Below are 25906 nucleotides of genomic sequence, written 5' to 3'. Positions count from 1 at the left end.
ATAAAACCAGAATCGACTAAGAGAATCTAAGATGATCAGTGATCATCCTAAAAATTTAGATAGTTTCAAAGAAACAACGCTTTAAAACACAGTCAATATAACGCACAGAGTGCACGTTTTACCGTTAAGTCATTTTATCAAAGCGACTAAAATAGTCTAGAACACACACACAAATGAAAGTAGAAAAATATTTCCTTAATATGATAATAACTGAATGCTTCAAGCCAAGAGTTAAATTCACATTTAATGAAGACGACTGAAATGATTTCCATGAAGACTTGGAGGGAAAAACCCCAATTATTTATAATTGCTCTGGCAGAATTGTTTCAGTCACAAGAAACTAGTTTGTGTTGTGGTCACTAACTTCAAAACTTGAGTGACTCAAGTCATACAAGTTTATTTTTAATTCAAGCTAAATGTCCGACATGTGTGAGCAGCAGACTCTGCTTCAGTGTCTTTGAGACCCGGGCGGGCATAGGCTCCAACATCATGGAACATAGGACTAGGGTGAAGAGAGTGAAGGAACGGATCACGCTTGCTTTTATCTATGTCACCCTGCACACAGAGTACACCGCTTCTACTCACAGCTGACTCGGCAGACCTAGTAGCACAGTTCTCTCTAAGGATGCTTAAAGAATAACCCAAACTCCTTGTCAGTTCGTTTCAACTCACGGCAAAGCCATGTTTTCAGTGGCTGTGATTGTTCAGAAGTAGATTACCGAGCGGCTGTGAGGAGATGCTGAAAGGATTTGAATTGCAAACACTAGGTAGTAGCCTACTTTTTGACCATTTTTACCATCCAGGAACCCCTGTATGGCTATTAAAAGTCCCAAACCAAACTCACTGTCATTAGTAGAATCTGATTTAATTTAGTGCTTCCAAACCTGAAAAAAAAATCTATTTTTATTTTAAGACTGAGAAACTTTATGGGCACAGACAGCTTTATCTTTCTCTCAAGGAGTGGCTTGTAGGTTTAAACCATCAACCTTCCGGTGAGCAGTCCAACAATGTTGGGAATCAGTAAAAGTCTCTGCCACATTGTAATAGTCATTGAATAGAAGTCAAGAGAAATGAATGTTCTAAAAATCAAAAAGAGTGAAATAAAACTGAGACATACATAGACACAAACAAATCAAGAGCTAAGATAAACAGTAACTATTATGTATGTAAATTTACATAATGTGATGAATAAGTTTGATCTAATAAGCAAAACAGACTTCAAGACAAATCAATTACTAAGGATAAATGATTGCTTATTGGCAAAATGAATGTTTATAAGAAATAAGTCCAAATCAGTTACCTATTGATGCATAAAAAATTCTAAAATTTGGAGCTTAAAATAGCAATGATTCTAGAGCTTGGCTATGTTCAGTGTGTAACCAGATCAACTGGGGTTACTCATGTGGTTGCATTCAACAAGAAGTGAGACTAGCTTGGGAATGTGGCTTAATACACATTTTTCTTCTTAATCTTGAGTACCCTAGCAAAAAAGAGGAAGAATCTCAACAAGTTGGATTGGCACAGTATCTGAAACAATTGGGCACAAGCATAAAAATTGTGAGAATGTCACAGGACAGAGCATTATTTCACTCTGTTGTCCAAAGGAGTCATGGCTACTAGTTGCAACCAACTCAGTAGCCCCCAGCAATAACATGAGTAAGAATTGACTAGATTGCAATGGATTATTTTTTGTGGGTGGTTGTCTTAGAAGACAGCTCACTCTCTGACCACAAAGATTTATAATCCTTTTATAATATAGAGCCCTAGTGGTGCAGTGGTTAAAACACTTGGATGCTAACTTAAAGGGCCAGCAGTTGGAACTTACCAGCAACTCAGTGGGAGAAAGATGTGACAGTTTATTTCTGTAACTTTATGGGGCAGTTCTTCTAAGCCCTATAGGGTCTGCATATGAGACAGAATTGACTCAATGGCAGTAGGTTTGGTTTGGTTTTTGGTATTTGAAATGTTAACAGCAGAATAAAAAAAGAACATAGAATACTTGAATAGCACAAAAAGATCTAATTTAATTGATATGAATGAAACGTTGCTTTAACATTTGCAGAGTAAAAATATTTTAAAATAAAACAGAATAACTATAAAACTTGACCATAGGCTAGTTTGTAAAGTAAATGTCAAAGATTAAAATCATAAACATGTTTTTGGACCACAGTGAAACTTAATGATAAATTAATAAAAAGGAAAGGAAATCTGTAATTGTTGAGAAGTAACAAACTTTAAAATAACCCAAGGCCCAATGAATGTTAATTAACTATTAAATTACTCATTAACAACTTTATTAAACAATATTCTGAATAAAAGAATCACAAAAATATGACATTCCAAACTTATACATTTCAGTTATATGATACTTAGAGCAAAATGTCTATGACAGATGCATACATTAGAAAAGAAAAATATCATAAATTCAAAGATATAAAAAACCATTTCAAGACATTTCTAACAAGTTTATTTCAAAGAAATGAGATTGAAGAAAGTGACAGAGAAGAGAACAAAAAATTAATGAAATAAGAAATTAGCATATATTAAAGAAAAAAGGAGGATATTAATTATCAATATTAAAATGGGAATATAACTGACAAACCCACAGATTCTTTTTTAAAAATAATATAAGGACATCATAAATAATGTGTCCATAGGTTTAGAAATGATAGATGCCCAAATTCCTAAAAATATACACCATACCCAAACTGACTCAACAACAAATAAAGAGCATGAAAAGTTTAATATTAATTTTAAAAGTCAAAACTGGAATTGATCAATTCCCTACTTCAAAAGAGACAACTCTAGAACCTGAGAACTTCACCAGTAAAAGTTTTCTGAGCCTTTAAGGGGAAAAATATCAATCTTGTACAAGCTTTCAAGAATAGAGAAAGAGAAAATCCAACAAGAAAGAAAAATTATTAGTGAATCTTCTTATGAATAAAGATACACAATCCTAAGTTAAATTGCAAATCAAATCGAGTAAAATATAATAAGAATGATAACATGACAACCAAGTTGAAATGCAGAGTTGGTTTTACATTTTTTAAATGATTGATGATGAGGGCAATGAATGTACAGATGTGCTTTACACAATTGATGAATGTATGGATTGTGATAAGAGTTGTATGAGCCCCTAATAAGACGATTTAAAAAAAATCAATGAAATTCACCTTAGGAACAAAATAAAACATAAGAATCATGATTATGTGAATGAGTTCAAAAGAAGTACTTAATGAAACTTAACGTCCACATTTGGGAAATAGACAACTTGATAAATCAGAAATAGAAAAAAATTTCCTTGGTCTGTTGAAGAGCATCTACCAAAAACCTAACAGAAAATATTCTGCTTAGTGGAAATATATTGAGCTTTCTTCCTGAGATCTGGATTAAGATAAAAACACCATAGAGAAGAGGTATAGCTGTAGCCCAGGTGGGGATGGAGCATGGTAGTAGGGCAGGAGGAAAGTCAAGGGAGATGGAGGAAAGAGCTAGGAGTCAAAGGGCATTTATGGAGGTCTAGAAAAAGACATGTACATGCAAATATATATAGGAGGATGGGGAAATAGATCTATGTGTCTATATTTATAGGTCAAGTATTAAGGTGGCGGAAGGACCTTGGGCCTCTACTCAAACACTCCCTCAATGCATGAATACTTTCTTTTATTAAATTGGAACTCTATGATGCTCACTGTCCTGACACAACTGCTGAAGCCAAAGTGGGTGAACAAGTAAATGTGGTGAAGAAAGCTGATGGTGCCCGACTATCAAAAGAGATAGTGACTGGGGTCTTAAAGGCTTGAAGATAAACAAGCAGCCATCTAGCTCAGAAGCAACAAAGTCCACATGGAAGAACACACCAGCCTGTGTGACGAGTGGTCCCGAAGGAATCAGTTATCAGGCATCAAAGAACAAAAAACCATATCATTGACTGCACACTTCCATGATAGGATCGCTGAAGACAAATGGGTGCATAAGCAAATGTGGTGAAGAAAGCTGATGGTGCCCGGTTATCCAAAGATATAGCATCTGGGGTCTTAAAGGCTTGAAGGTGAACAAGCGGCCATCTAGCTCAGAAGCAAAAAAGCCCACATGGAAGAAGCACACCAGCCAGTGCGATCACGAGGTGCCAAAGTGACCAGGTATAAGGCATCATGCAAAAAAAAAAAAAAGATATATGTATGTGTATATGCATATATATGTGTGTGTGTGTGTATATATATATATATATATACCATATCGAATGAAGGGGGAAGTGCAGAGTGGAGACCCAAGGCCCAAGTGTCGGCCACTGGAGATCCCCTCATAGAGGGGTTTAGGAGAGGAGATGGGTCAGTCAGGGTGCGAGGTAGTACCGATGAAGAACACAGCTTTCCCCCAGATCCTGGATGCTTCCTCCCCACAACTACCATGATCTGAATTCTACCTTGCAGGACTGGATAGGGCAGAGGTTGTTCACTGGTGCATACAGGAGCTGGAGGCACAGGGAATCCAGGGTGGATGATACCTTCAGGACCAAGGGTGTGAGGGGCGATGCTGGGAGAGTGGAGGGTGAGTGGGTTGGAAAGTGGGGACTGATTACAAGGATCCACATGTGACCTCCTCCCTGGGAGATGGACGGCAGAGAAGGGGGGGAAGGGAGACTCCGGATAGGGCAACATATGACAAAATAACAAAGTATAAATTACCAAGGGCACATGAGGGAGGGGCGAGCAGGGAGGGAGGGGGAAAAAAGAGGACCTGATGCAAAGGGCTTAAATGGAGAGCAAATGCTTTGAGAATGATTGGGGCAGGGAATGTGAGGATGTGCTTTATACAATTGATGTATGTATGTGTATGGATTGTGATAAGAGTTGTATGAGCCCCTAATAAAATGTTTTTAAAAAAAAAGAAAGAAAGAACCCTACATCCAAAAAAAAGACAAAAACACCAGACATCACCACTTCTGCTCAACATGCTGGTGGAGGTCTTTGCTGGTGCAACGCGTCAGGGAAAAGAGACGTATATTACTATCACGAATTACAAGGCGCTCTAGTGGAAGAGTGGGTTACAAATTGGTCAACAGTTTGACAACACCAAGGGAGAAAGCTGAGGCTTTCTATTCTCCTAAAATGTGCCACCTTGGAAATGTGCCACCTTGGAAATGCACCAGGACAACTCTGCTCTCTTCTTTGGGTCTTTATGAGTCAGAATAGGCTTGATGGCAATTTAAAACATCATTATCTACAAGTAATATGATTGTGGAAGTATAGAATCCAAAATAACTCAATGATAAGCTATCAGAATGAATAATTATGTTAGATAGAAGATCAGTTTACAAAAAAACTACCATGTTTCTATACCAATAATAGATATTTCGGGAAATTTTTTCAAGTATGCCATTTACAGAAAATACATAAAATATTTAGGAATAAGACTAATAAAAAAAGTAACTTCTAATATAAAAAACAGAGAAATTCAAACTGTCCTCTAAGTAAATAAGGAAATAGACCTTATGCTGTTGGATAGGAAGACTCAATATATACATTAACTGATGTAAATTAACTTAAAGATTCCATGTGATCTTTATTAATACATATTTTGCTGATTCTTTTGGGAGAAACTGGCAAGCTGATTTTTCAATGTTCAGAAAAATACAGAACCAAAATTAGCCAAGATAATTTTGAGGCAGAACAGCATAGGATGGCTTAAGCTCCTGGATAATAAGACTAAACTGTACAGCAAGAGCAATCAGACAGTGCCATTGGCATGAATACAGACAAAAACACTAAAGAAAAAGCAGTTTTTTACCTTATGACAAAGGCAAACTTGCACTATCCTGTGGGAAGAATTGACTCTCAATAACTTACTGTTGTTGAGTGCTGACAAGTAGGTTCCAACTCTTGTGACCCCTTGTACAAAAACAAACAAACAAACAAACACTGCCTAGTCCTGTAACATCCTCAAAATTGTTATGTTTTGAGTCTATTGTTGCTGCTACTGTGTCACCCCCTTCCATTCAATAGGGCTGGGTAAACTGGCTCTCTATAGGTACATTAAATGTGAATATCAACCCTTACTTATGCTAAACCCCCAAATCAACTCCAAGGATATTATAAATATGAAATAAAAGGTAAAATAAATAAATGTTTCAAAGATGACACAGGAAAAGATCATTGTGACCTGGGAGTAAAATTTATTGGAAGGGGTGCAAAAGACTCTAACGATCAAGGAAACATTTGACTAATTAAAATTAGAGAGGTGCTCACCCAAAAGGATTATCGATGAGGGAAAAGCTAATCACAGACTAGGGAAAACCATCTATTAAAATACATGCATCCAACAAAGTATTCCTGCGCAGAATTTTAAAGAACTACAAAAGAGAAAACCGAAAACCCAGTAGAAAAAGAAGGAAATAGATTTTAACAGACATTTCATAATAGGAAAGCTATCTACATCACCAATTAGAATATAAAAGGTGCTCCGTTTCATAATTCAACAGGTTAAAGCTTGAAGAATGACAATACAGGTAGCAGAAGGACGTCCAGAGCAGTGCAGACTCTCACATAGTGTGTGAATTGGTTACAACCACTTTGGAAAATAATTCAGTAGTACCCTCTAAATTGAGTATGTGCATAGTTTGACGTTCAGGGACTCCACTTCTTGGTATATGTACAACAAAGCACTGCACATGTGCCCCAAAAGATATACACTCATAGAAAAGTGTTCATAGCAGTGCTGCCCATATTGGCTCCAAAAGGCATGTGCCAGCGGCTCTCCATTCCCTCTGGGGCCCTCCTGCTGATCTGAGAGAAATTAATCTCAATTTTCAATGTGGCTCACATTCTGAACGAGGTCCGTGTCCAATTTGCTTTGACATAGAGGAAGGGATATGTTTTCCTTGCCTTGGGCTGCAAGTGAATGCATGAGATATACTGTATCTAGAATGATGTGCACTTACAGATATTCCACGTGCTCTTAGAAAGATCAACATCCAGGCCCAGAAAGAAAGGGTGGGAAAACAATTTGAAGGAAAGAAACTGGCACTTCTGGTAACTAACATCTTAAAACACTTATTTACTAAGTTGCAACGAAAACTTGACTTTTAAAAAATCACAAAAGCAATACATTCACATGGTGACCTTAAAGATCCAGATAGCATAGAAAGACATAAATGAAATGTCTCTTTATCACCTGCAGTTCCTCAAATGGAAAAAATGCATACCAGTTTATATATACATCTATATATTCTACTCTTTATAGATACACCAAAAAATAATAATACTATGAGAACCAATCTCTAACTCAGTTTTGTTTTGTTATCTCAATTCATCCACCCAGAGACATCTCAGAAGAAAGGCCTGGGGCCTACTTCCCAAAGTCACTCGACGTTTTTGAAGATCCATGGAGCACCTCGCTGCCCTGACGCTCAAGGTGCCTCTGTGAGTTGGAGTTGATTTGCTGACAGCTGGTTTGGCTTCTCAGCATATGCAGGTGTGTCACATGCTGCTGCTGCTGCTGCTGCTGCTGCTGCTGCTACTGCTGCTGCTGCTGCCACCTTTGGGGGATCTTGCCCATAATTATTTTCTGTTTTAACAGTTTTATCAGCACTTTGGCCACATGTCATACAGTTCAATAATTCAATTATATCAAGAAGAGTTTTGCAATTGCTACCATAGTCAATTCTAGAACATTTTCTTCTTCCTGTAGTCATTGTTATTCATTTAATTTTTTTAATTGTGGCAAAAATGTACAGACCAGAACATTCTCCAATTCCTCTTCTACTTGTATAATTCGGTGCTATTGATTACACTCTTTGTGTTGTACAACCATTATTAATATCCTTTTCCCAAGTATTTCGCCACCATTAACATAAACTCAGTGCCTCTACGCAACAACTCTTTCCCCTTCACCTGTTTTGGTCAAGTTTGGTTTCTTTTTCCTTTTGTCCCTGTTTTCTTGGTATAGTATTCACATATCATACACTGCAATGGTTAAATAGCTTTTAAAATAAGTGGTATATGCATCATCACACTCAATTCTAATGCTCCCTACCCCTCTCACATTCAATGATTAGCCCCAAATCTACTCATATCCCTCTCCCAACCCCCAATGTCCGCATCCCCAATAAACCATCGCATCAGTTTACTATCTCTATGCACCTAATCCTTCTGTGTTTCACAAACGGGGAAGCCTAGCAGAAGTGGTTTTTAAAATGGCAAGACTAAAATAATACTAAAACAAAGATAAAAATACAAATAACAGGTGAAAAGGAAAGACCACCATCAATATTTAAAAAGCGAGGGAAGACATTTTTGGTCATGGAACAAGCAAGAAATGCTTGAGCCTAGAATAAATTCAGGTTGGGTCTAGAGGGAGGTCAATTGACCAATATCAAGTTTGAGTCAGTATGATCAAGTTTGCAATGATCTCTGTCTGATAGCAAGGTTGTTTGAGTCCTTGCTTGTGGGTAGAGGGCGTCTGCCTGATGCGTGATCTGAGTAGACACTCTGCAGATTGATTTTGGGCTCCCACTGTCCTCCGTAGCCCCCGACAAATTGGGTGTTCTTAATTTAAGCTTGGATACTTTTCCCTTCATCATACTTGGGTTTTGTTGTTGTCATCTTTGGATCACACAGGCTGGTGTGCTTCTTCTATGTCGATTTAGTTGACTCCTTGCTTAGATGGACTCTTATTTGGAAACAAGCCTTTAAGACCCCGGATACTATTCTGATTGGTAGTTGGGTACCGTCTGCTTTCTTCACCACACTTTTCTGTAGCACCTGTCTTCGCTAGTCATTTCATGAAGATGAGTATTAAACAGGGCCATGTTATCAGAACTAGCTGTTCTTGGATTGGAGCTAGAGTTAAGTGGAAGCCCAGAATCCACCTGCTCCACCTTCTTTTAACTGATTACATTGTGTGTCATTGTATGGATACATTGGAATATTTCAAACAGTTACATACCTACAGTCTTGGGTTGGTTCTGGTGGTGTTTAGGCAAGGGCGAATGATGCTTCAATGGACATCATTGTACAATTCTCCTCACATCTTCTGGGTAAGGTAATTTCCCAGCAGTCGCAACGTAGGAGGTGTGCTTTTCAAACACCCGAGTATGTGTTTTCTCACATGAATCAGAGGGCAGGAAAATTTGATTGGTAGTTAAAGAAGGGTACTCCCACTTCCCTTTTCTCAATTAGTGGTGCATCCTGCTCTTTTCGAAAGACGGTTTCTTGAAGCTGTTCCTTTTAGCTTCGTATGTGTGATGTACAGACTGTAAGCTCAAAACCAGCTGTTACCCGAGGAGACTGCTCTTCTGGAGTCATCCTGGGCCAGGTCTTCATGCTGCGGTGGGCGTTACTCCTGGTCCCAGGTGAGTTGACACATCGATACAGGCTCTGGAAGGCAGCAGCTCAGTCAGGCGCCCTCTCTACCCCTTCAGGGCACAGCCTTGCTCGGGGCTTATAGCAGCCCAGCTAGTCTCTTCTTCTTGGAGAGCCTGTGTTCTTGGGGTTCACTGTGCAGCCCCGGGCTTCCTCTTTTGAGGCTTAAAAATATGATCCAAACCACAAAAAATCTTGCTGCCACTGAGTGGATTCCAACTCATCGAGAGGCTGTATAGGGTTCCGGAGACTGTCCATCTCTTTGGGAGCACACAGCCCATCTTCCTCCCTCAGGGTGGCTGGGGGGTTTGAATTGCCTATGTAGAGGCTAGCAGCCCCATGACCGACCCACGATTCTACCAGGACTCCTTAAGTATATGAGTAGAGGTTGGATAAAAAGCCTTAGACCTTACAGAGCAAGAAACCATACTTACTACGTCATGAAATCCAGAAAATGTAATGTGCCGGTTTGTTATGTCTTATCAGAGAAGCCCCATGTCCACAAAGAAGATGTCTCTGTGTGTGACCAGGCTAGATCCTGCTCCTAGGCTTGGGAGGGCAAGGTTTCTAACGTGAAGCATGCCTCTTTCCTCTGCACACAAGTGCCAAACCATTTGAAGCAACTGATCGATTAAGGAGCTAGTTGGGGATCAGGAGAGACAAGGGGAAACCTAAGAAATGTGACATCCTACTGATGCCTGTGATGCCATCGAGTCGATTGAGTAGAGCGGCCCCTGTGAGTGTCTGAGACTGGGACTCGTTAAGGGAGTAGAAAGCCCTGTCTTTCTCCCATGGAGCGCCATCGTCAGATGCCTTAAAGAAGGGTAAGATTGCCCTTGTGGGCTTCCGAGACTGCCATTCTTTATGGGCGTAAGCAGCCTCGTCTTTCCCTTGATGAGTGCCTAGTGTTTTTGAACTGCTGACCTTGTGGTCAGCAGCTGAACACACAAAACAACACCACCGGGGCATAGTGCCTATCAATTCATTCATCCAGACTGGTTGATTTTTTAAAACAGGGTTTAAAGTACACATAAATAGATATGTTTATTCGCCTTCTTCGATAAGTATTTATTGAGAAATATCTATGCACATCCCTGTAGTTGGTTCTAAGAGTGGACGCCATCATTTCTGTATTCAAGAAGTTCATAAGCTAGAAGAGCCTCAGAAAGGTCAATGTACAAGAAACAACTATGCAACCAAGCCTCAGTTAAATTGCTGTCTGTGATGCAAGTGATTGGCATTCAGCTGCGAAGCCAAAGGTTGGCAGTACAAACCCTGCCAGCTGTGTTGAGGGAGAAAGGTCTGGTGATGTTCTTCCATTAAGATGGCAACCAAGAAAACTCTATGGAGCTCAATTCTACTTTCTAACACATGAGGTGGCTACGAGTCAAAATCCATTCAGTGGTAGATTTGTTGTAGTTATTCTTGTTGTTGTTGCTTTGACTACCAATAGATGGTTCAGGAAGCTCATACTGTGTTGAGGTTCTGGTAAAAGCTTCATGAAACAAAGGTTAAGTAGAAGCTGATAGGTAAAAAATGGTGTTGGTGGAGGAAGGGATGGAGTGGAGAATGATGTAAGGGAAATAGATTCAGTTGGAAGGTACCTGAACTATCCCAGAGAAAGGAGAACAGCCCACCCAGAGGAACAGGCTAGAGTAATGACCAGGTGCAAGAACTTTAGAATTTAACAGGATTCAGATTCTTAATTCCATTCTGCCACTAACTACTTATTCAACCCAATTTTATGGTCTTTAAAATGGGAATAATCATTGTATTTATTTTGTTGATAGGATTGCATGAAACAATCTATGTGAATGCTTCACACATGAAAGATCTTCAGAAACTATTAGTTGTATTTAATGCACACAAAGACCCTGGTGACCAAGTTACTTAGGTACTGGGGGGTAATACATTGTTCTCTGCAATACTCTTATTGATCCCAAAATGTCAAACCAAATTGACTGCCAACTAGTCGAGTCTGACTTTTGGCCGCCCTACATATATAGGTGCCTGAGACTGTAAATAGGAAGCAGACAGTCCCATGTTTCCCTGGTGGATCTGAAAGAGCAGCCTTGCCATTAGCAGCCCAGTGCCCAACACAGCATGACACACAGAGGGCAGTCTCTCTTTCACTCACTGCGAAATTTCCATGGCCTCGCCACTTCCTTGCATATGGTTGGCATTCTAAAAATGCCTACTGACTAAATGAATCAAATATGTCCTTCCTCTGGCATGTTTAATTGATAAGCATGATAAGTTTGCCTCCCCTCTCTCCCATTATTCATTTCTCAAAACTGTATCCCTTCTATCTCTACTATTAGTGATTTAGTCCGTGAATTCATAATTCAATTAATACTTGATGGAGCATCTCTTGTATGCCAGGCCTCACTCCAGGGCTTCAGAACACAAAAGTGACCTCTGCTCTCATGGCGCTTCCATTCTAGACAGCAGGAATGGCAATAAACAAATAAGGAATGAAGATGATATTGGAGACATACTCTGAAGGAAAGGTAGCATCACCATCTCTTGTCTTGCTTTCTGACCTTTTCTCTGATTCAAGTCCGCCCACTGTCAGAGCAGTCCATCCAAGTTACGAATCCTAACCTTGTCATGGTCCTACTGGAAACCTTTACATGGCTTTTTCAATCCACCTGAGCTACCTGCCACCTATGACTTCATCCTATGCCCTTCTCTAATCTTACCTCCCCCACTGGATTCCCCAACATCTATATTTCAGTGTTATTTCCTCACTTCTTCCCATTTCTGATTTCCCCGAGTGGTAGAAAAGGTTGACTGCTAGACTACCTACTGAAAGGTTGATGGCTTGAACCCACCCAGAGCTGCCTCCGAAGAAAGTCTTGGTGACGTGATTTTGAAAGACCACAGCCTAAGGAGTGCCGTTCTGTTGTGGGATTAAAAGAACTTGACTTTGGCTCTTGTCTCTGGTTTCTGAAAAGAGCTCATAATTGTCAGCAAACACAGAGCCTATGTTTTAGAAATTGCCAGATAACTTTTAATCTTATGTAAATGTGTAGGAGCTACACAGGACCTCAGCACCAGGCTGCAGGAAAAGGGGGGCGTGATGCACCCAATCCTTTGTATTTTTTGACTCAATTGATCATGACTATGCACTAAGGCCCCAGTCTTAAGGCCCCAAATATTCACTGAGGTTCCGGTGCAGAAGGGACCTTGTAGCTCTCTTTGGAGTTTCACAGATTAGTGAAAAAAAAAATCACGTTTGGAGAAGATGCAGGATGCCCATGGGGTGAATGGGAGCTTGATGCTGCTGGGACCTCTCCTAGGCCTGCACTGATAAACCTCTTTCCTTATAGTCTCTCTGTTTATAGTAAACTTCATTGTTGATAGGTGCTGTTGAGTAGATTTCAAATATAGCAACCTATATGCAACAGAACGGGTAACTTTTGAGTATAGGCTATAAACCCCCCTAAGCCATTGCCATTGAGTTGAGTCTGACTTAAAGCAAACCCCCCCCCCCCCAGGATGAGATGAACTGCCCCGTAGGTATTCAAGGCAATATTCTTTAAGGAAGCAGACTGCCACAGCTTTCTCCTGCAGAGCTGCCAATGGTTAGCACCTTGCGGTTAGCAGCAAGCACCGAATCGCCAGGGCTCCAATACAGGTAATAGTTCCTGTAAATTTTGTGAAATTGAGAAGATTCATTTTGTGTTATAGAAAATTAGTGAACTCCTAGGGGCCAGTGAGCCAGCAGGGGCTGCATGGACAGGGCTGACTTGTGAAGACTTAGTTCTAGGCACCTGGATGGCAGAGAAAGGGCTAGAGTCCTTCTAGCTGGTGAACTGGTTCCAGAAGTTGAGAAAGGGTGGAAGAGAGTAAGAAGAGAGAAGCCTGCTCATATGAATTGTAGGGAGTTTGAGAACGCCTATACCTGTGTCTGCTGCTGGAGGCTCGGGCCCCAGGTGGCCAGGAATGGAGTCGGACCTACTTCTGGGTGGGTAGCTGAGAGAGGAAGTGTGTGAAGGAGTCAGGCAATAAGGTATGGAGAAAGGGGAAATTGAAACCTGGCTGTTTTCAGATGGAAATTCTATCCATGCCGATTCTTCCCATGCAGTTAATGGTATAGGTGGGGTTCATGCAGTCACGTCCACTCCACACACATGGAGTTGGGATTGAGTGGACAGCAACCAATCTAGTATTTTCTGGTCTTTTTATGCCTCAAGTACTCGCTGTATCGCCACTTGCCACATTGCCTAACTGTTCCCTATTTCCCATTCACATAAGCTACCTATTTTGGGTGTCTTTAATGGTTGATCTCACCATCTTCACCCCACATCTTCACCTTTTGCCCCTATGTATCCCATGTCATATTTCTACTATTGCACTTACAGCCTATATTTTAGTAATAACTTTGCTTCATGTCTCCTGAGCCTAGCAACTTCTTAAAGTCAATTTCATTTTTTAATCAACTAAGAAGTCCAAGCACAATGTCTCAGATATACTAGACCTTCAGTGAATGCCTGCATGGTTTTTAAAATGAAGCTATTAGTTCAAGAAACCATAAATGAGCGGAAGGGTAGACATTGCCATCGAAAAGTCAAAGATCGCTATGGTGTGTTCATTTCTGGCTCCTCACTTTGTTATTTTATTTTTCAGCTCTCATCACTGGAAAGTCTGGTGAGTTCCCATTTCTTCTCTTCTTCAATGTCTCTGGCTAAGAGTTTCTCCCTAACAGACATAAAGCATTTGCGGTAGCTTCCTGAGACACCTTACGGTCTCCTGTGTTTCCTGCCGTGGCCATCATGGAGGTGAAAGACTGGGCCATCGTCACCTAGTCCACTCCCACTGCCCAAGGGCGTAATGGTCACTCTGGCCTGGGTACAGGAGTGACTGTATAAGAAGCTCCTGACCTTTGTTGGACCATGCACTTGTTTCTCTCTCAAATGGACCTCACGTAACTACTAGGCAAGAACTCTCCAATCCCGTGGTAACGAGCCGGACTGAAGAGAAAGGTCAAGAAACCAGGAGCCCCCTCGGGAGGCTTCACATCTGGAGGTGCCGGTGGGGAGATTGCAACTCCTACATTGTCAGGAGTAAAATCTTCCAGGAAATCTCTGGGGAGCAAAGGGACACTTCCCTGGGCTCCGGCCACTCCTGCATCTCTAGATGCAAGTTTCTTCACCCCCAAGTCACCTCTGAGATAACATGACTGCAGGAAAATCCTTCCAGGATGGCCAGTTGCCACTCATTAGGCCATCAACCCATAGAATCAAACAAATTTGGAGCTCGAAAGCACTTAGAGTTTGTCCCCAAAGATTATCAACTTCAACTTTAGCGTCATTTATGCCATCATGTAAAAGAGCGGGTTGCATTTTGTCTTTAGTTGTGTGTCATTTTCATTGTTCCCTTCTTTTCCTGAGAGATTTTGAAAATACTAAGTGCAGAAAGTATCGGGGATTGACAAGTGGGTCCTTTCAAGGAAGAAATTAACCAAAAAAAAAAAAAAAGGAGATGAGAAGATAAACTATGTATATGACTTTTCCTTTTTTTTTTTTTAGTTTAGACTTACTGTCAGTCTTCTGGGTTAGCGAGCATCTTGGATATTTGAGGAGCCATGAATAGAAGAAATCTCTGCAACTCCTCCCCTTTTCCAAAGCAACTGCCCAGGGTTTAATCTTTGCCTAGGTCATCTCTGAATTCTAGCCAATAGCTTGTCCATCCCTTGCTCTGCCACAGTTGGGTAGCTAGATGACTGCAAATGATAGGATTGTTGTGGGCATTTGACGCTTCATCTCCCACATCAAAGCCTGGGTAAGTGAATTTCTCTAGCTATTTTCCGTGCCGATATCTCCATTACAGTGAACGTGTCAAATTGCAATTTTAAGAACTCCTTGGAAAGTTCTTATGAGTTTCTGAGTATGGTGAAGAAACTGGGGCACTGAGTGGCTTTCTCTACAAACCAATTCCATAACTGGCTAACAGCTTCCCCGTAAGGCATCTGACAGTGATTGAACCCTGCTGGCAGGGCTCTTTTGAGACATGTTTGTTGATTGCCATCCCCGTAGTGGGTTTCGTGTTGGGCTTCTAGCTCATCAATCCAATTCCACCAACTGTTCCATGGAACACAGATGTGGCTTTCTACTCCTGTAAATAGTTACCGTCTCAGAAAACCACACAAGTTCTCTCCTGCCTAACAGGGTGTCTCTGAGTTGGAATTGCCTGAATAGCAGTGAGCTTGGTTTGGGGAGTTTTTTATCCTCTGAGAAATCAGTCTCCCCCAGGAGTGGGTGAGAAAGCAGCGCCCCTGCCTGGGACCTTTGGACGGAGTTTCCAAACCAGCGCCTCTCCTCTAGATACCACAAATTGCAGGGCTGGTACTGCAGCGTCTCCACCTCACACTGTTTCTCTTCTGTTCAGCAACTGTTTCCAAGAGTGTGATTTCCTTCAGTCCTCTGTGGACACTAGTCTTCCAAGGAGAGAGAGTGACTCTGACTTGCAATGGATTTGACTTCCCCTCATCAAGAAAAGCAATCTGGTACTATGAGAAATCTACGAAACAACACACAGGACACACCTTTAGGCCTTCAGTTTCTGGATGCTACAGCTGTCAGTTCCAGGACTTAGCCTTAAGTAACCCTGTGTGTTTGACATTTACATCAGGTGAGAAAGAAGTGGGAATTTCTTTTTTTTTTTTTTCTTTTTTTTTTTTTTAATCATTTTATTGGGGACTCTTACAGCTTTTATCACAATCCATGCATCCATCCATTCTGTCAAGCACATTTGTAATTGGTTGCCATCATCATTTTCCAAACATTTTCTACTTGAACCCTGGGTATCAGTTCATTTCCCCCTCCCCCACCTTCCTTCTCCCATGAACCCTTGATAATTTATCGTTTTTTTCATGTCTTACACCGACCGCTGTCTCCCTTCACCCAAGAAGTGGGAATTTCATTTAGAAATCATTTCTGAACAAAACTCAATCTTTTTTCAAACTAGCACCATTCACCTGTAAGGAATGTGTTTGCTTCACATCATGGACAAAGAGAAAATTTTAAAACTGTCTATACTTCCACATAGGGAATATAGTTTACTTCTTCATTTTAAATATAAATTAAGAATTTCTAGTCTATATATTGTATATGAGATATATAATATGTATATATTATATGTGATAATGGCAATAAATAGCTATAGGTAAAAGGACACAATCATCTTACATAATAGCTAAAGGCTATCTGTAAACACTATAATTTCCACCGAACAGATTAATGTCTCTATGTCTATGTTCTTTCACTTTGCTTTGAAGCAGAAATTGCCTGGAAACTTGTAAATATACAAACACCTAGGAAATACCCTGTATTAATTGAATCCACATCTACAGGAATGAGGCTCAGGAATTTTTCTTAACAATTTGCTCAGATAAAAGGAAATTTGTTAAGTATTTAATCTAAACTTTTAATAACTGTATGCCTATAAAGTCTTGGAATTGTAGCTAGCATGAGAATTTTCTCATAGTTGCATGTTTCTTTCTCTCCGCATATATGCATATTGCGAAGTAGGTCAGGCTTTACATTTCAGATGATCATTTTTATAATCAGCATCTGAAACCATTTATCAAACCACCCAATAGCTTCCTCTGCCCCCCAACTGCTTTATTCTCTTCCCGTCCTGTACGATATTCTTTTCCACTTGACCCAGGTAAACATCCATCTGCCTTCTAGCCCATGGTTTCTCCTCCCCCCCTTTCCCTCATGTCCCTAGTAACCATCATAATGTGTTTATTCTGGTATGGAAATCTTTCTCTTGATTTTTTATAACAGTGGTGTCATACAATATTTTCCCTTTTGTAATTGATGAACTTCACTCAGCACAATGTCCTCCAAATCTATTCATGTCATGAGATGGCTCACAGTTTCATCATTACTCTTTAGCTAGGTGCATTAATTATTTCATTGCATGTCCGTAACTAAGTCTGTGTAACCATTCTTCCACTGGTAGGCATTTAGGTTGTTTCCATCTTCTTGCTATTGTGAACAGTACTGCGATGCATACGAATATGCATTTATATCTGCTCGTACTTCATTCCTGATTTCTTTAGGGGTGTATACTGAGTAGAGAGATTGCTGGGTCATGGGGCATATCTACTGAGGTACACCTGACCCAAGCCATGGTATTTTCAATTACCTCATATGCATGTGAAAGTTGAACATTTGAATAATGAAGACTGAACAAGAATTGATAAATTTGAATTGTGGTGCTGGCCTAGAATCACGAATGTACCACGGACTGCCAAAGAGCAAACAAGCCTGTCTCGGAACAAGTACAGCCATGTTGCATCTCCTGCTATGATGTTCCCAGTAAATTTTTCAGGCCATCACTTATTTAACATACCTATTGAAGTCACTGTTATTGCCTTCCCTTGATTGGGTACAATTTTGACACCCATCAAATAGAAATGTTCTCAACTTTAATTTTTCAGTCAGAATTGTGTCAGCTGAACCAATTTAGATGTCTATGGTGTTGGCTATTATTTCTGCTGTCAATCATCAGTTATTTTCAAGGGTAAAAACAAGATTGTTCCCTTGTAAATTGATGTGAATGGTTTTCCACTATGGACTTCATATTTAAGATCATCTTGTCCCTTCTTAAAATGAGTTATCCCTTTGTAAACTGCTGATTTTTTGGGTTGGTGGGGGCATTGTTGCTTTAAACTTTTTATAAACCATCAATGATTTTGCCATTCTCTACTTTCACCATAAATCTGATGTTGTTCTTGCTTCCATTGTAGCAGATTTTATATTTCTTTTAAATTGATGTTTTATCCATCTTGGTGCCTCACATTAGATCCTGTTGAGAAATATTATAACAAGCTAGTATGACTTTATTTTGTTGCAAAATTTCAAAATACCATGCTTAGGTTGTCCACAATACACATTTTAAATGAATTTTCTGAATACCCACTTATATTAGCTTATTTGTCATCCCAAAAAAACTTGCTTCCTGGGGTTTCCTTCGTTCTTCCTTCATGCACTTTCCTGCTTCCTTAACTTTGTTTTGGGGAAAATACTGCCCTTTTGGTGTCCTTTGCTTGATTATTTTGAAGAATGTCTTCCTCTTGAGTGTTATTGTTCATTTTAGGGACATGAGTTCAAATCTGAATAAAATTAAATGGAAATTACTTTAAGAATCTTTTCTTCCCATCTCCCATCCTATAGAATGTACTTGGAATAATGATTAAAAGATGGGAGAAACAAACAAGATGAACCAAATAACTGTTTTTTTTTTCTTTTACAGCACCACTAATCCTTCAGGGTCCAACCTCTGTGTTTCAAGGAGACTCTGTGGTTCTGAAATGTCGGACAAGGAGTAATCTAAAAGTGAAATATTCTATAATTTACAAAAATGATAAAGTAGTTAGTAATGGCTCAACATTCAATATCCCTCAAGCAAGTAGAGAGAATATTGGTTATTATACTTGTAAAGGAGTAAAGGGGCCTATGGAGAGCTTTTCTTCAAACACAGTGCACATCAATGTGGAAGGTAAAGTCTTCACTATTTGGGGAAATGAGTTAGTCACAGGGCTTGGAGAGGTGGAATGGGTGGAATGGGAAGAAAAGAGTAGACCATGGAACTGCAGACACATTCCTATAAGGAACAGTGAATACAATAGCAATTAAGACTAAAGGATGCAAGGAAGCAATGTAAGCCCTCCCTTTGCCTGCTTTATTCGGTTTGCTAAACTGAGGGTGAATTGTGTTTTAATCCTGAGACGTTCTGAGTGTCACTTAGAGGCTGTTTGGCCCTTCTCTCTAGGTTTTCCAACGCCTGTGCTAACGGTCAGACCCTTAAAACCTGTGGTAGGGAGCCTGGTGACCCTGATCTGTGAGATACAACTCTTTTCACCAAACACAGACATCCAGCTCCAGTTCCAATTCTTCAAAAATAAGCAAGACCTGGGGTCAGGCTGGAGTCCTTTCCCAGAATTCAAGATTCCTGCCATATATCAGACCTCGGATTTTTACTCCTGCAAAGCAAAGTCAGTGACTTCTGAGACATGGCATGAGAGCAACGAAGTCCAGATTCCTGTACACAGTAAGTCTCGGCGAGCTGTGTGGTCTGCAGAGGCTGGTACCAGAGCAGGGAAGAGTAGGCAGAGGTGCCCGAGAATGGGAGCTACTGATTCCTGCCTGTGGGAAGGGGAGGGGGAGGAGGGGGAGCGGTGCTATATTAGAGAAGCCAACTTTGACTGGATGAGATTTTTTTTTGTTTTATGCTATGAGATCCAATGCTTTCTCTTCGCTCTGAAGACTGTCTTCCTGGAAACCATAAATTTTCTACTAGCCCTGCATAGTGATGGTAAAGAACTGACCCATTTGATTGGGCTGAGTGGACTTTATTCAGTTAGATGGGCAGAGTCCTAGAATGCTAAAAACCTGGAGCGGAGCATCTACAAACAAGAAAACCACAGGAACAGGCTTTAGAACTGAGCTAGATTATACCTTGATGTCAATAGGGATAGTCTTTTATCCACTGTTGCTTTTTCTGATGTCTCTAAAATTGTATAGGTACTCCAGCATGACTACAAACCTTTGCCTACATGCCTCCCCTGACTAAAAGGGGTCTGTCTCAGGAAATCTTCTTGAACATTAGACACTCACAGTCTGAGGTCATACTTCTTTTATTGAGTTAGGGATCCAAATTCAGTATAGATCATCCTGCCCTGGTCAAAGAGAACTGACAGAGTTCAACACTACGTGGCAAAGATGGTACTCAGCTCCGGGCGGCCTTGCCAATAAGCAAAACTCTAGCCATTCCTCATTACGACACTTCTCTTCCTGAAACCCACCAAAGCACCCCTTCATTCTTCCTGCTTAACCCCCCAGACATCGCAGTGTCTCGCGGAGCCCTCAGCTCTCCCACAAACCTCTGCATGGGTGGACTTCCTTCACCAGTACAGTTGCCATCACATCCTTGCATGTTTCTTCACATCTTCCTTCTGGTTTCCAACTTCTAGAGAATTGAATGTTTTCCTTGACTTCAGTGGTTCTCAACCTTCCTAATGCTGCAACCCTTTCATACAGTTCCTCATATTGTGGTGACCTCCCCCCCCCATCATAAAATTATTTCCATTGCTACTTCTTAACTGTCATTTTGCTGCTTTTATGAATTCAGTGACCCCTCTAAAAGGGTCATTTGACCTCCAAAGGGGTCACGACCCACAGGCTGAGAACGGCTGCTGATCATCAGATGCGTGAGTTCCTACTCAATGTCTTGTTCTCAGTAGGAACCAAACTCACTTACAGAGTGATCTTTGTGTCAGGGAGCAGTCCATTCTTGGCAGTAAGCAATGTGAAAACCCATGTAGAGCCCGCTCAGAGACAAGCAACATCATAGTTTCTCCAAAGAGCTGGCGATGGGGACGGTGAGAACCGAGAACCATGTTTAGCATCCGATGCCAGAGTGCTTCCAAGGCTGCTGTAGTTGTGGTGGTTGGTAGGTGCCATCGAGTTGGTTCTGATCCGCAGTGACCCTAAGCACAACAGAACAAAACACCACCCAGTCCGGCACCTTCCTCACAATTGTGTTCCTAAGCTTGAGCCCATTGTTGCAGCCACTGCATCGATCCATCGTGTTGAGGGCCTTCCACACTTTCTCTGTCCCTCTCATAGTTGTGATGGTCAACGAAAGAAAAGCTCTGTGAAGTTCTGCATCTCCACCTGGTGCTGCCTCTTCACTGACGGGAAAACCCAGCAGCATTTTTTTTTCTTTTTTGCATTTTATTAGGGGCTCATACACCTATTATCACAATCCATACATATACATACATCATTGTATAAAGCACATCCGTACATTCTTTTCCCTAATCATTTTCAAAGCATTTGCTCTACACTTAAGCCGTTTGCATCAGGTCCTCTTTTTTTCCCCTCCCTCCCCGCTCCCCTCTCCCTCACGATCCCTTGATAATTTATAGATTGTTATTTTGTCATATCTTGTGACCTCCTCCCTGGGAGATGGATGGCAGAGAAGGGGGGGAAGAGAGACTCCCCAGCAGCATTTTAAAGGAGATAATGAGTCTGTGTTGCAACAGGAGTCAGAAGATAGACCAAGATACTGAGTGGTCATAGGCAGATCTCCCAGGACACCTCCGACGTAATTCTCTCAACTGTAACTAGAAAGACTGGATTCAGGGAGACTCCAGAAGCAGAAAAAGAAGCCCCTGGAAGGATGTGTGAATCTAAAGGACAAAAGATCAAGGGCAGAGCCCTGGGACTAGCCATAGTGAAGGGAGAAACAGAAGTAGATCTAGCAAAATGACTCTGCTTTAGGCAAAAGGTGGAAAAGCTCTTTCATGGTCATAGCTAAGAAGTAAGCAGGTAAGGTTGTGCGTCTCGTGGTGGCAGGATAGGGGGCTTTTTATCTGAGGCACTACCAGATGGACGAGACCATTTGGCAACGCACACAGGAGTGGAGGAGGGGACAGAAGTCCGGTGGGGAAGGAAAAGACAAACTAGTGAGTATGGCGCTCAAGAGCCGAGAGTGTTAGAGTCCTGGGTCACCCTGTGGGGTGAGCACTGGAGACTATGAATTTGCCCTGGTTGAAACCTACAGTAAAAACCTAGAAGCAATTGTTAACTGCTTTTTATCTCTTTCTCAGTCCCTGTGTCGAAGCCTGTCCTCACTCTCACGCCTGAGGACTCCACACCTCTTGAGGGAGACAAGGTGACATTTTCCTGTAAAGCTCAGAGAGGCTCTTTACCCATCCTGTACCAGTTTTATCATGATGAAGACTTACTGAAGGAGGCAAACGTCTCTAATTGGAAGGCAGTGTATGTGAGCCTCATTGTAACTGCAAAGGATTCTGGGAGCTACCACTGCTCAGCTCACAATGACGCGGGGTCCCAGCGCAGTCAAGCAGTCACCCTGCACATCAGAGGCAAGCCCCAAGTTTCTCTTTCCCTCACCCACCTTTGGCCAGTGGCTGCTCACAAGAACCCTTTCAGAAATGCGTGTTACCTTTCCGCGTCGTCTGCATTTCCTTGGGCAAACCCAAGGCGCTTCCCTGACTTCCTCAGTCACCACACCAACTGCGGCGCCAAGGTGCCACCATGCCTCCCCCTCAGCCTGGCAGCTGCGTCTCTGCTGCTTCTCAGCTCCTGGAGAACCAAATGTTTCTTTGCCCCCCCCCCCCCCGCACCCTTTCCACTTACCATTTGATTCCTCAACATACCCAATTGTCATTCATTCCAGAGCTCTTAGTAACTCCGAGTTCAGTTCCCAGGGGCATAGAAGTTGTCATGTCCCCTTAAGATCCAACGTGGAGAATTAGCAGTGTAAAAAGCCACTGAAGTACAGACAGGTAACAAGATCACAAACAGTCCAAAGTATTTGGCCATTAGTTGAAACCTAGCATAAGGAGCAGAAGTAAAAAAAAAATGGACTAATTGACTTTTATTTTTGGTGTATGTGTGGGGGGAGCAGTCCATGAAGCATTTGTAGAGTCATTAAGGCAATAAGATAAGGGGAGGCACCTGGGTGGGTGACAGCCTGGAATCAGGGCAGAAGACAGTCACAAGGGAACCAGACACTGTCTCCCTTTGTTTCCTGAGCTTTATGCCCTCAAGGCCATTAAGCTAGTTGTCCAATTGTTGTGAAACTCAAACAACTTCAGCCTAGTCTTGAACCTCAGAGGCAGGCAATTTGGAGACCATGATATGCAACTAGACTTAAAAGCAGCCGCAGTTCCCTGCCAACAGAAACAAACTAGACCCCAACCCCTCCTACAACCACGTTCCAGCACTCAACGGGACTCTGTAGGAAGACCCGAGGGAGAGGATGGAGAGGCGGTGCTCCCAGCAGCTCGTGGCTGTTTGGAGCTTAAATTCTGAGCACTAGGTTTGCAGAAGACTAGGGTTTTGCAGTGGGAACCTGTGTTAGACCAGGTTGACTAGAGAAACAAATCCAATGATACGCATGTCTGTGTAAGAGAGAGCTTTATATCAAACGCCGATTGCATATTGAGGAAACACCCAGCCCAGTCCAGATGGAGTCCACAGTCCAATATTAGTCCGCATGCCCGATACTCGTCCACAAATGCCTCTTCAGATTCATGCTGCCACCCACAATGATGCCGCTTGTAGATCCAGTGGCAGGGCAAGCATTTTCACGTGGCTCCTCCAGCTCCTGAGTGTGTCTTCTCAACAGGAAGGTGAAGCAGCGAAGGAGCATGTGGCCCACTTCCAGGGAGAAAGAGAGGAAGTTTCCAGAATCCACAGGCTGGACTCCAGCCCTACACTCTTAATGTCCTCAAAGTGACCTAAGAACATGTGACTACCACAGAGCCCTACATCATGTTGAGTCTGCAAAGGCATTCGGCCCCACTGAGCTCTCTCTAACTATTCACAGCAATGTGAAAAGCCTTGCCCTCAGGCAGAGTGTATTTGCTGGCTCGCCCAGGGAGAGATAGTCAAGCAAGGCACACAACAGAAAGAACTGTGGGGTCCTGGGTCCTCCTGAAGGCCTACCGAGCGAGAACTATTCATTTGCACTGGCCACTGATTGAAACCGACAGTAAGAAGCAGAAGCAACTATTGATTTTTTTTTTCTTCTCTCTCTCTCTTCCTCAGTCCCTTTGTCTCAACCTGTCCTCACCCTCACACCTCCTGTGACCCAGGTTTTTGAGGGGGACATGGTGACATTTCGCTGTGAGTCCTCCAAAGGCTCTCCCCCTATCTTGTATAAGCTTTGGCACAACAATGTCGTCCTTGGAAGCCAGTCTAACCCGCATGGAGGAAGCGCATCCTTCAGCTTCACTGTGATCTCCAAGTATTCCGGAGGCTACTACTGCACTGTCCAGAACGCCTGGGGACAGAAGTACAGTGAAAGCAGGAGTCTCATCATCGTAGGTAAGCCCTGGGTTCTTGCCAAGACACGCCCCCAGCCCTTCCCCACCCCGCCCCCATCTCAAATCCCTCTTCAGGTTCTTTCCGTTTTCCTACCTTCATCAACTAATGTGCCTCTTGGCTCCCTTTATAGCAAACCAGCTGTTTATAGACCTCAACCCTCACTCAGACCTGGCTCAACCAGACTCCTAAGAAATCTCCATAAACTCTTCAGTTTTTTCCAAAATAAATTTATTCTTTAAACTCTCTGCTCATGCCCTGTATGTTAGGAAATATTCAACCCCATTTGTCTTAATTAGACACACAGAACCCTCTCATATCCACCCACTCACATGTATTAACTTAGTCATAAGCGTAGCCATAGACAGATATCGGGCAAAATGTCAGTTTCTCCAAATGCTCCCCAAGCCATGCAGTAGCAGACTCGGAAAGGGCTAACGGTGAAGGAAAGCAGAAGATGGCTCTCTGGGAACCATCCCCTCCGTTTTCTGCAGTTTCCTACGTTCCTCTTCTTGGAACTCGATAAAAATAAATGTCAATGTATCGCAGTCTGTCTTTCCAATGTTTTGTTGAGTCATGAGATGCATTTCAGAAAGGTCACAGCCAGAAGTGCGCAGCGCCTGCTTACCCATATCACCCGCCTCACAGCGCCACTGGGAGGGCTTCTGCTTTATGGCACTATGGTTTGGGTCACGTTGGCTCTTCCTTTAATTGGCAGCCAATTTTCTTTATAGAGAAGCCGAAAGAAGGAAAGAAAAATGTTGAGTCTGGTTCATCGGACCATCACAAGGAAACAGACTAACTCGGGTGTCCCCCGTAAGTGTGGGCTTATTGTAAGGACATCCAACGTCAGACAAGACAGACAGTGCAGCTGCGCTCGTGGAAGAACTGAGGGACTTTGGTAATACCATGTCTCAACATCGGTTCTCGTGACACCAATTAACGATGCCCTGTGCCTACCAACTCCTATGGACACACAGTGTTCTCTCATAAAATGTGCAATCTTCTTCCAAGGTGTTCCAGGTGTTCCCTCCAGGGACTCCAGAGAAGAAACAGTGACTTTTTTGTGAAGTGACACATAGTCAAGAGGTTTGCTGACCCCAGAGAGAAGTCATCATTACCAGAAACTGAGGCATTTGATATAACTAAGTAACTAACGCAAGTTGAAATCCAAATATCCTGGGCTTCTAACTGCAAATCAGCAGTTCAAAACCACCGGCCGCTCTGTGGGATAAAGATGAGGCTTACTGCTCTGGTGAAGAGGAATAGTCTCAGACGTCCACGAGCAGCTCCGCTCTGCCCGCCCGAGAGAGTCCCTGTGGGCCAGACTCGACTGGAAGGCAGGGAGTTTGGTCGTGTGGAGTTTTCCTTTGTTGTATATCCCGTTCTTCTTCCGCTCTAAGAATATGTACACCCTCTTGCCCCTTGAGTGAATTATGCTGACTTGAGACTATCACGGGTTTTCTCTTTTAAGATAGAATGTCGGTAACTGGTGCATGGCAAAGTTACAGTTTATGGCTAAATAAATGAGAAGCATGTGTCAAGAAGAGGATGAGAGGGGTGTTCCTTAAAAATAAGTTTGAGACCCCAGCTTACTTGCACAGAGGATCTGTGATGAAAAATAGATTAACTTGTGACACAGTGGAACCCCCAGCCTTCCTGTGTAAA

General features: G+C 42.1%; 2 protein-coding genes across 2 annotated transcripts in view; both read left to right on the top strand.

Annotated features, from left to right (window-relative positions):
- Nucleotides 1–25906, top strand: part of LOC142437986 (Fc receptor-like protein 5) — a 128288-nt gene that overhangs the window by 84644 nt on the left and 17738 nt on the right. The window lies entirely within an intron of this gene.
- LOC142429293 (Fc receptor-like protein 5) lies at nt 9238–24430 on the top strand. The gene is made up of 7 exons (XM_075534366.1): nt 9238–9352; nt 15756–15998; nt 18633–18878; nt 19152–19430; nt 21994–22272; nt 23963–24241; nt 24372–24430. Exons 1-7 carry the CDS (start codon nt 9238–9240, stop codon nt 24428–24430), a joined length of 1500 nt encoding a protein of 499 aa, XP_075390481.1.

The sequence above is a fragment of the Tenrec ecaudatus genome, chromosome 1 (genome assembly GCF_050624435.1).
Source record: "Tenrec ecaudatus isolate mTenEca1 chromosome 1, mTenEca1.hap1, whole genome shotgun sequence".
NCBI classification, from domain to species: Eukaryota; Metazoa; Chordata; class Mammalia; order Afrosoricida; family Tenrecidae; genus Tenrec; species Tenrec ecaudatus.
The sequence above is the reverse complement of the archived record's forward strand: the minus strand, read 5'-3'. Positions and strand labels throughout refer to the sequence as shown.

Coding starts and splice junctions, on each gene's coding strand:
- LOC142429293 (XM_075534366.1), top strand. CDS start 9,238: ATGTGTGATGTACAGACTGTAAGCTCAAAACCAGCTGTTACCCGAGGA. Junction 9,353..15,755: donor GGCGTTACTCCTGGTCCCAG/GTGAGTTGACAC, acceptor TCTTCTGTTCAG/CAACTGTTTCCAAGAGTGTG. Junction 22,273..23,962: donor AGTCACCCTGCACATCAGAG/GCAAGCCCCAAG, acceptor TCTCTTCCTCAG/TCCCTTTGTCTCAACCTGTC.